Source organism: Aptenodytes patagonicus, chromosome 2, assembly GCF_965638725.1.
Source record: "Aptenodytes patagonicus chromosome 2, bAptPat1.pri.cur, whole genome shotgun sequence".
In the NCBI taxonomy this organism is placed as follows: Eukaryota; Metazoa; Chordata; class Aves; order Sphenisciformes; family Spheniscidae; genus Aptenodytes; species Aptenodytes patagonicus.
This window is the reverse complement of record NC_134950.1, coordinates 154,144,165-154,156,377: the sequence shown is the minus strand read 5'-3', so window position 1 is coordinate 154,156,377 and position 12,213 is coordinate 154,144,165. Positions and strand designations below refer to the sequence as shown.

Genomic DNA, 12,213 nt, shown 5'->3' with positions numbered 1-12,213 from the left:
CTTATTTGTCTGGCTAGAATTAATAATGACAAAAACTGATAGGATAACACTGATCCAGATTGAAAGAAAAAACATATGGAAAATAGCACATCAGTATCTGTATTCACACTGATGTACTATGCAGGAATAAGAACTGCAGCAGGTTTTGGAGAGCTTACAAAAATTTGAGGCTGAGGATTTAATTTTTGAGATTGTGAATAGATTGCATTGTTTTAAGTTAATTTCTTATAAAATCTTCTGCATATTTTGCAATAGTCTCATGATGTTAAGTGTTATTCATCCCAAACTTGCAGTGAAAACTGAGGAGTTTGTGTCTTTCCCCTACCACCTCCCATTTTATAGGAGATTTGCACTAAGACGACCAGAAGTACAGATTCAGCCACTGAAGATTTCCAACAGAAAATCATGTAAGTTTGTTAACCTGGAATAGAAATCATACTTCTGATCTTGAACCTTATAAAATAGCAGTTTGTTTCAGCCCTGTGACTACAGGATTCATTTCTCCTGGGCACAATAGCTTCTTGATCACATTGTATCAGTAGGAAAATAAATAGAGGAGCTGAAATTAAAAGCTTTAAAAGCAGCTAACAATTTTTCCCAACCCTCTGACTTTGTTTTTGAAGCACCGAGCCCAATTAATGTTTTGATATATAATATTTCAAAGGTTGAAGAGTGTTCTTTTCCTGTTTAAATAGTACAGAATTGGCTCAACAGTTTATATAATTTGGACTGCATCAATACAGTGAAATTTATATTGAGAGTGAGATAAAAGGTCGGATAGTCTCCCCTTCTCTCCCCCACATAGTTGGTGATTTTTTTGTCTTATGAAGCAGCAGAAATTTTTAAAAGCCAGGACATTCAGTTCTTTGACAGGCTTTCACAGAACCACTTCTTACTGTTTTTTAAACAAATTCATTCTTAATAGTATCTGCTTTTAAATACAGTAGTTGCACAATATAAGAAAAGTAAGCTCTAAGAAAGCGCATACATCGAAACAAATATTTTCTTTCCACTGGAATCTACATCAACATCTGTTTTAAGTATTATTGCATATTTTACTTGACCTGTTATTTCTTTCAGTTGTACAGACTCATAACAAAGTGAGTACAATGTAAGAAACTATCACGCTTCAGTAGGATCTAAATCTTAAGTACAAACATGTTTGTGAGTTCAACTAGAAATATTCAGACAGTGGTCTAAAATTTCCAACCATCTTTCATTCTCTACCATTAAAACAAAAAGTATGGATACTATGGCAAACAGTAGATGCTGGCACACTAAGTGCAAAACTAAATGCTTTTAAACTTTAAAACTTATCACCGAGGTTTCTGCTGCAATTTTCCTAACCCCTTGCTATGGCTTTTGTGTTCTGAAGTTTGACAGTTACTGTGTTTTCTAATAATCTGCATTTTCTATCTTTCATTCCATTTCACTATTTGATTGTGTGCCCTAATGCTATTGTTAACTCCAAGGCCCTTGATTAGCTTTGTAATTACAATAACAGACTATGTGATTGCAGTATAGCTTTTCTAATTTACATAGATCTTAGAAACAAAGAGGAGCTCCTCCAGCTTGTAGTAAATCTGTTGTTTTTCTAGGTTCTAGGTCAAGTTGCTCTGCCCCTGTTTTGGAAAAGTCTCTGATCCCAGGGTATAGCTATTTCTCTCTGTCCACTGTTCTTGAATCTGGATAATACCCTCAGCAAGAGCCTTCAATTAATGTGGCACTGGTGCTTTTGAAGAGGTAAATCAGCTGCTGCAGAAAAACTGCATGATTCCTTTTGTAATGGATTGCATCTTTTTAGTGACCTTCAAGTGAAAGGTTTTACAAGATGCATTTCACCTTTCCAAATAGGCAGCCTGAACTTGATCGGGAATTGCCAAAATTACAACCCAAAGACGACCAACAGTACGATGTCTACTATTGTTGTCTCTGCTGTCTCCGCTGACTTTGCCTTAACTAGCTTAAACAAGGGAGAAGAGTTCCTCTCTTCCTCCCCTTTCCTTTAAAACATGACAGAGCCTTAGGGCCAAGCAGTATGCCTATTATCGTTCTCTTTTAGACTTTCTTTAAACAAAGCAAGGTCCAGCTAAATACCATCTAGAAGGCAGTGGTGCCTCTTGAAGGAGGAAAGACTGCAGAGTAATGTAGGTTTGTCATTTTCTCTCTTCCCCATTTCTTAGGACAATCTGCTGCTACATCTGCCAGATTTCCAGGGAAGAGGGGAAGTGCTGTTCTGAGTAGAGGTCCATCCCTTCATTCAAAGACTAAACATGTTTTTAGTGCTGGGAGGGAATTCAGATCCTTCACAGAGGAGGCATTTTAAGGACCAGAATTCAGCTATAGAAAAAATGTTGTGAGTAGGATGTTGCTCGAGTTGCTCACAGGAGAACCTTCCACTTGCTTGGCTTTTCAAGATGATTCCACGTAAGCTGGGAAACTCCGCGCCCTTGTGATCTTTCTAAAGTTAGGCAGCTTTTTCACGTTACCAAGCACGACAGTGAAGCTGTGAGATGCAGAGGCCGTGTGTGTATTTGTGCAGAGCAATAACCTTGCCAAAATTGGGAGATGCTGGAAAATCATGCATTGCTCAGCTGAACGAACAGCATACTGCCAGTATCGGAAACATGTAAGGAAGGTGACATAGAGAACAGAAAATTGGAAAGGACTGCTGGGTCTTATTTTTTTTTTTTTAGCCCTTTTCTGTATTGTGGGGTATGGCCCACTGATTATTGTCCTCTAAAGTTTTATTTAACAAGTTCCTGTGTAAGGAGGTGGGAAATCGGTAACGCTTGATTTCATCTGATTCTTTTTTAATCCTGTACTGCAGGCCTTCAGCTTGATATAGGGTTCTCCAATGTTTGGAAGGGTAATTGTGTGGGGAAACTGATGTTCTGTAGATCTTCCTGAACTAGCTGTATATAGAGGGGTTGCTTGCTATTGCAGTTGATCCCATCCAATCATATGACCTGAATTTCCTTAGCAGTTTGGAAGGAAAGGGCAATTTGCCAGCTGATATTCATATAGCTTCCCGAAGACAAAAGCCTGTTGACTTCAACAGAGCTGCTAATAAAAGTCCCTTTCCTGACAGGACTGGGAGTTGCACTAGGAAGCTTTCTTGAGACATGGTAAGTAGCACTGGATGTCGGCCTGCTCTGTTCAGTCAACTCATTCCACAGGTCCCATGTTTTGTAACGAGGAAGAAACGTGGATACATGCCTTTGTTTTTAATAGGGAGAATCAAGGAGAAATATTCTATTTTCTTGGATACCAATAAAATGTGAGTCAGTTCTGGTTTCTTCGATGGGCTTCCAGGGTAGTAGTATCCTTCCGCTTGAAAATTAATCTAAAAATTAGTCAAAATCGCATAACATACAGGAAGTATTCTACAACTTCTTTATTTCCTCTCTTTTCAAGCCAGTTCTGGAATTGGGAAGGACTGTTATATTTATCTAGAAAAAGAACTCTCTGAAACATAGTCAGTAACTGTATTCACAGTAACATTAACGTCCATCAGAATTTGCTTTGATAATTAAGTATGTTTCAAAACCTGTGAGGAGCTAGATTGAATTACTTTTGGGAAGCCTTCTTTCTATTTCCAATTTTGAATTTTTTATACTTTTCAGCATAGCAATGCATGTTGTGTAAAGTTGTTAATCTGTACACATATTTGTGTATCATAAATTTGGAAGCAAAAAAAGTGGACTTTTTTGGTGATGCTGATCATGCTTGTATACATATGTCAAGAAAAGGGAGTAGAGGATATTTTCCAAGGAACTTTTTCATAAGGAATTATTTGCACTGAAAACAACAGAAACCCAACCTAATTCTAAACTATTAAAAGGATCAGCTTATAATGGAAATGCCAATTCTTAGTTTCACTTTATAGCCAAGTCAACTTGTTTCATTGTGTCTATATGTAAAGTGAATATAAGTAAAAGTAAATCCTTTAGCTTTGTGGAAGATGCATACGTACGCCTCTCCCAAAATTTAGCTATTTTCTTGAAAGAGATAAGAGAATCTTTCTCACATTGCACCAGTCAAAGTGAAAAATCTTTAACGTGTACACTGGAGGAGGGGACAAAACAATGTACATTCCATATTAAAAGGTAAGTGAAATCACACTTCTTCATTTGAAAATGGAGAGGGTGCATAGTTTGGTATCTGGGCATAAGGTGGCAGGAAATTGATAATACAGATGGACTCCACGCTGATAAGAGGTGATTTTACATCGAGAGGAAGACCCAGAAAAAGTAGGAATAAAGAAATAAAGGGAAAAGCAGGGAGGTTAAACTTCATATTGAGGATGAAGAAAAGGAGAAAGTATTGCAACAAGGGCAATGGAAGAACAGATGGACAAAAGCTGCCCATAAACCCCATTAGGCAAAATCCCACAGAGGATGGGCTTTGAAATTATTAAATTAGCGCAATTAACAGTATTATGCAGGAGCATTACTATAGTCAGTATTTGCACTGTAGTTCAGTTGTTTCTTGATTCCGTTTAAATCAAACATTATCATACTTGTTAAAGATTTTGAAATGGTGAATGCAAAAATTACTAATATAAACTCCAACGTGTTTTGGGTTTTTTATTATTGGTAGAAAACCTCAATAAGTTCAACATTAATATTTGAGTTTTAAAAGCATGAGATAAGTGGCAGTTAGATGTGCTGACCTGCTGACAAGATTGATAGTGTTACTTCCCAGGCTCTGAGTTAGTGCAGAAATGATGGAGGGATACCAAACCTCTCAAGCATTTTCAGCATTTTTCTCAATATTTAACAGCAATGACTTTTCAGCAAAAAGCAGTATTGCTTGTGCATTAATACTATGGGAAAATTATACTGGGGGAAAAAATGATAAGAAAAAGCAGCATAGAAAAGAAAATAGGAAAATGGAATGAAAGTAAAGGAATAGAGATGCATGAGATCGTGTGAGTAGGACTAACCCTTCGCGTGCTGGGACGGTGAATGTGCACTGTACCTGACGTGGGGTGCGAGGGAGCTCTGTGGGATGCCGAGGGAGGTACACGTGCCTGGCTGCATGCAATCAGCTTTGGTGTGTCTGAGGTTGTGAGCCATGGCTGATGCCAGCTCCGCAGAAACCTGCTTACCTGGTATTTCTCAATAACATTTAACAGCATTCCTGGCTTTAGGAGGTCATCTTAGCTTGGGCACAACTTTGTAGCCAGAGTTGGCTCTGTGAGTTTTCCTATCACTGCATCCCAGCTAATTAGGAGTGACATGAGATGCAGTATGGGGAGGAACTCATTTGTTTAATAGTTCCCAGTCTGTTAACTTGAATACAAAGACTACTCATGCTCTGACTGTAATAGTCACTGCCAACAAACGTGGTCATTCTTGCATTTGTAGCTTACTTTAATTTGTAGATAAAACACTGATCACCTATTTTTTGAGGAAAAAAAAGTAAATTTCTTTGAATAACAACCAAATAACTTACTGTTCTGCAGTTATTATAAACTACAATAATCGGCCAAGACATTATATTCCTTCAGCATAATTTTGCTTTCACAGTGGTTACTGTGTTTATTCTTATGTTATATATGTGTTGTCTCTGGTATGAAAATTAATGGTAACTTTATATTTTATACTAGTATAGCCTGAACTTCTGTTAACTTGTGCAGTGTGTGCATATGTGTATATCTACACCCTGTGTGTATAGTTATATATAAATATGTATATGTATGTAGCATATGACAGAGCTGTTCAGAGATGTCTTTTCCTTGAAAATACATTTGTTCTGTATATTTGATGCTAAATGTAAATGCTTACTGTGGCAAAGCCATCATCATATAGTTTTTCTAGGGCTTAAAACTCATTTTACTTTCAATTTTGATTTACCGTATGCGATTGTGTCGTGGCATTGTATGAGCAAGAGAAAATATTTAACTGCATCCAAATGGTGTTCATTCAAACAAGATGTAACCCGGTTTATCCATAGATGAGTGTCTTGTGAATTGAAGATCTTGTTCTGCCAACAAAAGAATTTAAACAAGCTAAAAGAATGAATGCTTTGTACCACTTGTATTTGAAGACCAAACGTTTAGGATTAATGTATAGTAGGACTCTTTTGCTTGTTATAACTGCTGCACAATCTTAACTCTGCCTTTCTTCTCAGTATTTTCCTGTGTTCATACTTGAAATTTGATTGCTCACCTGCAGGTAGTTATGAGTAAAAACAAAAAAATAAACCAGACCTATAAATTAGCACATTAGCATCTTTGTTCAGAAGTCTCCTGTCCTTACAAATATTAACTTCCTGCTACCACGGAGAAATTAAGGAAACCTGAAGCTGGATGACATTTGAGTCAAGGTCACATGAGACAGAAGTGGAAACGGATCTCATAAACTCTTGCTCTGTCCTGCACTGCAAGACTATCCTTCTTCATTTTCCAAATTATCTTGGTAGAGATACTGTTATCTGATGACGTTAAGAGAGGATTAAATTAGATCACCTTAAATTTCCTATAGCATGAACGTATATGTAGCGTTCGATCTACAAAACCCTATAGGATAAAAAAACCTGCAAAACAGTATAAATGTCGATTGCTATGTGGGGCTGTTCATCACTAAAAAATCTGGAGTGTTTAATATATTTGCTGTAATGCAGATCATTGTACATCACAATTTCTTGCTTACTAGAGTGAAATAGAATTTAAGGGGTAATGTAACTTTCTTGTGATAAAAAACTAGAACAGAGCTGTTGAATCTAATTTTAGACTGAGAGACATTTAGATAAGATTCTTTGGAAATATTGTTGAAAGAAGGTCAGCAAACATTAAAAATTTTAATCTGGTGCTGGACTGTTGCAAAGAGTTGAGGAAGTTCCTGGAGTGGCACTGGTTTTGAGCTTCATAAGTAATATAATTTAGGTGAGGCCCCCAAAATCAAATCTAAATATATTTAAGTTAAAATACATACAAAAATACAGTGTATGTGATACTGTTTTGCATTGTTATAGTTTAGCGTATTGGCTATGCTGAAATCTTTCTAAAATGAATAAAACCACCTACTTCCTAAGCTTCCATTGCGCTTGTGTTTCCTGTTTCTTTTTCCCATTTATGTCTTGGTACTGCTTTGTTGTTGTTTCATGAGCCTGTTCCATGACTATTTCCTCTGTAACTTCCTCTCCCTTCTTATCACACTACATTTATTTGATTGTATTTCTTCTTTTCTCAGTGTTTTATTTGCTCCATGTTGCCTTATGTTTTTTTCATTTTTGTCACTGCTTTTATTTTCCTGCTTCCCGTCAGATTTCCTTCTCTTTACTCTGTCCTCTTTTAGTCTCTTATTTGTTCCTTTCAGATAAACACTTCTATTTCATTTCTCACCCCGCTTTAATTTAGTAAAACTATATTGGCCTGAGAAGATCTACCCCAATTTTCCATGTCTCTAAACTTTGAAACTTCAGGCATGTATCTGCACATACCTGCTGCATGCGTACAACTGCTGCAGACACGCAGAGCTGTATTAGTTAGCGGTGAATCACAATACAAAGTTTCCTGGCAAATAACCTCTGGCTTTACTAGGGACAGGTAATAGCCCTGATAAAATTCCTGGTAAAACTCAAATTGGGACCTACATGTTGATGACTGAGCTGCATGAAGCTATGAAGACCCACTGATTTCCCACATCTTTTCGTTATAGATTGTTGTGTTCAACCTTAGGAGTAGCCCAAGAAAGCCAAGAGCAGTATTAAGAAGGAAGATTTTTAACAAAACACAAAAAGTTCAAAACTCCTTCATTTTATCTCAGCATTAAACCTCAGCTTGTAGACATTTTGGCTTGTGCTCTCTGGCATCAGCTGGCTCACTTGGGAATCCCGATGTCTTTGATTTATAGCATGGATGATACAGACCGTTCCCTTTCCTAGCAGGGGTAGCCCAGAAGCCTGCGTTCCCTTCAGCTGTTCAAAGCCCTGCTGCTGTAGCTCCACCATCTCCCATACTTGCAGGTCTCCTCCGAAGGTCTGCAGTGGTCGGGGTTGAGTGAGTGTATACCTGTGCGTACATACAGACCTCTTTTTCTCCTGGTCCAGTCTTTCATGTTCATAGATGAGGACTTGCCTGTTTCTGATGATAAAATAGCAAACAGAATACTTTAAAATGCACAGTCACTAGTTAAGTCAAATAACTTTGTTGAATTCAGGAGACTTTTTAGATGTACTGACATGAACTGGTTTTGAGCATTAGTGACTTTTTCCCAGGAGATAATTTGCAGCCTATTGACAGTCACGGAAATGTAAATACAGAAAAACTTGTCATACATATCGGGAAGTGTAAGAGGTCTCAGCACAGAGAAGGAGAAAGAAATAGTACCTGGAAGCCAGCCTACCATCCTAGGTCCAGCTTCAGGGCGTTTGTCACTTCAAGAATTGGGAGCTTTTAAGGTCAGGAGAGGAAGAAGGATCCAATGCTTTCACTCTCAACTCACAAAACTGTCGGCACTCTTTTAAGGCACCAGATGTGGTCAACCAAGCAGTGCTCACCTTAGAGGACTTTCCAGCCTACCAAAACCATATGGTCACCTCACGTGTAGAAATAAACTTTAAACAGAATTCAGAGAAGTCTTCCAAATTAATATTTTAAAACATAAGTCCTCCAGAAAAAAGGTATGAAGAAATGATGCTGCAAAATGATTCCTCCCCTGCCAGAAGAGACTCTTGTATCCATTTCATGACATGAAATGGGAAAAGGTCTTCTATCTAATCAAATAGGCAGGAGAGTTTCAAGCTTGCCTTTGTTTGGTACATCAGTTACACATGAAAGATGTTAAAATACCTCTTGAATAATTTCTTCACGTTCTGAGGAAAGTCATGCTTCATGGAAACACTTTGAAATATTTGTATTTTAGGCACGTTTACCCAGATTCCAAAGGAAATTTGAATGAGAGATAGATTGTAAAATCTCTATACAAATCTAGACCTTAGTATATCTTTGTGAACAAAAATTCATTATATATATGTTACTTTTCTGTACAAGCCCAAAGATGATTGCAAAAATGTATGTTTTCCACTATCAAGGAGGAAAAATTCATTGACTTACTATAGGTAAGCAGAAAGTCTTAAGTAGGTCTATTATATTAGGATAGTGTCAGAGAAAAAATGACAATGTATATAAATTCTTTCAGCATTTTTTCAGCTAAAACCATATAGAGGTTAAAAAAAAACCCACACCCCTCCAAAACCCAGCTCCAAGGGCAGTAGCAGCTGTTGCTATAAGTGCAGAAAAATACTGAGATCATGTTTATGGTAGTGATTCTTAGAAATTCTAGGTTAAGACTGATTAAATGGAATTAACAAACTTTGCATTTAATATCAAAGAGACCTTCCATGACATCTAGGTAAGGTCATTGCTAACAAATGAGTAGTGGAGGAATCTCATATAGGAAATTGAAAGTGCATGTAATATTTCAATGTCCTTTTGGGTCCTTTTCTAACTGAGTGTAGTTAAACATGTAAGTTAAACTCAGTGCCAGTATGTTGGTATATGACTCAGTGTAATAGGTGCTATCAAGAGGATTTTAGAGTAGCTTACATAGCTAAATTTTTTCCTATTTATGAAGTATTAAACAATAATACTTTGTTTTTTTGGCTGTTCTAAGATGAGGAAGCGGTTGAGTGTGGTAGGTGCATTTTTCTTCTTCGATTTAACTTTTCTTTCCTAAGTTATGTTTTCACTCCATTTAATGATTTCCTTTCCTATTTTTCCTTTGTGCTTCTCAGAGGAAATTGAAGGTACATGTACAAAAGTTTCCCTGCATAGCCCAATAATTTTATTTAGCGAACATGTGTTTAGAATTAAATTGAATATAGTCCAACATTTCTAAGAGATGTTATACATATAATGCTTTTATATTGTCACCAAATACATTGAATCACTTTTTTTAAGTAGATAAAAATACCAGAATATTCCTAGTTGCTTCATGTAAAGATCAGTAATTTGGACTATTGTTTTAAACTGCTTTCTCTCTCTCTCTTGAACTTTTGGAAGATATGTATAGAAAAGTAGTATCATAAAATAATATTAGCAAAACTTGGGTGGGCTGGGTTGGAAGGAGATTGTTCCGACTTAATTACATGGCCATGAGAGGTCTTGCATTTCTAATTAATACTGACGAAGTGTTTCTCTGAGATGGTAGAAAGTTCATCCATGTAGTTTCATCTTGACTGTTTTCCCTCTGAGTGTAGCCGGTTACTGTTATGCTTGCAGCATATGTTAAAGTAATAGCAGCTGATCTCTTGTATTTTTTTTTTTCTACTTAAGAGGCCTTTGTTTATAAAGGCATTAGAAATTGTAGCTCATATTTTTGATCAAAGGGCCTCTGGCATGTAAAAATATACATTATAGCTATTTTATATCAAATGAGAGGATGTGTTTTTGATCAAAAACCTTTCTGTCTAATCCAGTGAGCCAAAAGTTAAAACTAAAGTCTGATAATGTATAATTTACGAAAAAAGCTTGATTTACATCCAATACATTTTGCTTTCTTTTAAGTGGCATTATATTTTCTATTAACTGATAAAGTGTGAATAATACAGTGTTAGAATTCTTTTTAGAATGTTTGCTGTCATCACAATTTTTGCTTGAAAAGGTAAAAAGATCAGTGTGCATGCTGCAAAATTCCAGAATATCTCCAGCTAAAATATAAAACAATAAATGTTGTTTTATGTTTTTAAGAAAATGGCTTATTGAAGGCTTTTTAATGCTATGCTTTGTACAGTTGTCATTTTTAAAGTAATTTCTTCTGTATTTTTTGCTGGGCTTCTAACTATTCTGCTTTATTTCTTGGCTCTTATTCTGTATGCTTTTACCCTTCGTCCAGAAGATGCTGAATGTGCTGGTCACAACAGCGGATCCTATCTAGGTGAGCAATTGGTTACAAAAGACGATTTCTTCCTTTCTTCCAGCTTCTTTTCCCTGGAACTACTGTGTCCACTTTGCTTTTGGGGGTAATCTGCATATAAATGTCCTTACTCTGCATGAGAAAAGCATGAATATTATTAAGGTTTTGAAAATGGCTCATTGGATTTGACATAAAGGGTTTATGTAGTGTATGCCTTTATCTGGTTAAACATAAGCTTCTAAAATACTGGTTTGATTTTTAAGTCAAAATAAAAAATATATATAAATTTGGGAGAAGTATTGACTTTTAAAGTACATTAAGTAAGCAATGTGTTTAACGAAACAAAAAGGTTACTGTAGTGAGTGTGAGTGAGTCTTTAAAGACACACTTTCAAGGTTTTATCTAAGTTTTGCTTACACTTTCTTTCTTTGTACATGTCTGTGTAACAATTTTGGGAGGATTCAGTGAGAGTACAGAGCAAATTTGCAGGCACCGGTTCTTTTTCCACATTACAAAATAAAATAAGTCACAATAACTCAATAGCTTAAATTTAGCTTTAAAGCTAGTCTGAGCTCAATGTATCATTGCGGGGAGGGGGGAAGAGGAGGGGAAGGAGTCGTTTGGCTTCAGCTTCAAGATTCCAAATTTCGAACAAAAGTAACATGTAAAAAAAGGTGAATGTTCCATGATATGTTTCAGCTTTTTAATTTGTGCCATTTTAAAAGCTATGTAAAAATATTTTAGTTGAAACTGTCCAGAATTCCTGCCAGCTGAAGGCTGGCTGGAGTGGATTTTGTGGCAACCAGCCCTTTTCCCAAGGCTTTTCATCCTCCTACTACAAGAGGAATGGGAAGAAACTTGTCAAAGTGCTTTAGTACATCCAAGCCACTGGGCTCACTGAAACACCCTAGACCAGTAGTGTAAATTAGAGATGATTTTCATATCGCGCCATGCTGTTTTTAAATGTGGTATATAAACTCCATCAGGAACACACAAACTATATACCTGAAAGAACTTTGACCTTTTTCTAAAACCTCAGTGTGGTATAATTTCATCACGTTTTTGTGGAACTAATAGTCATCTGATCATGCTGAAAATAAACTTCTTACCTCTGTTAGTTAATCAACTAAATTAATGTTGAATTGTAATTGTATTGAGAGATTGAAGTATGCTTGGAAAATGATACTTTGGATGTGATTCCAGATGAACTGCATTGTCCTTATCAAATCTTCTTTGAAACAGAAAAGACCTTCCCCTCCCCCCACCTCTTTTCTTTCTGTCTGCAAATACAGATTGCATGAATTCTCAAGATCAGACTATCGTGGTTTTGCAATCAGATCTTAGTGGG

At 36.5% G+C, this 12,213-nt stretch overlaps 1 protein-coding gene across 7 annotated transcripts in view; it reads left to right on the top strand.

The window, feature by feature from the left end:
* Positions 1 to 12,213, top strand: part of MPP7 (MAGUK p55 scaffold protein 7) — a 159,561-nt gene that overhangs the window by 123,259 nt on the left and 24,089 nt on the right. For all 7 annotated transcript variants that reach the window (XM_076331758.1, XM_076331756.1, XM_076331760.1 and 4 more), the window contains one exon: positions 343 to 407. In XM_076331758.1, coding sequence (XP_076187873.1) covers positions 343 to 407 — 65 coding nt within the window. The remainder of the gene's footprint in view (positions 1 to 342; positions 408 to 12,213) is intronic.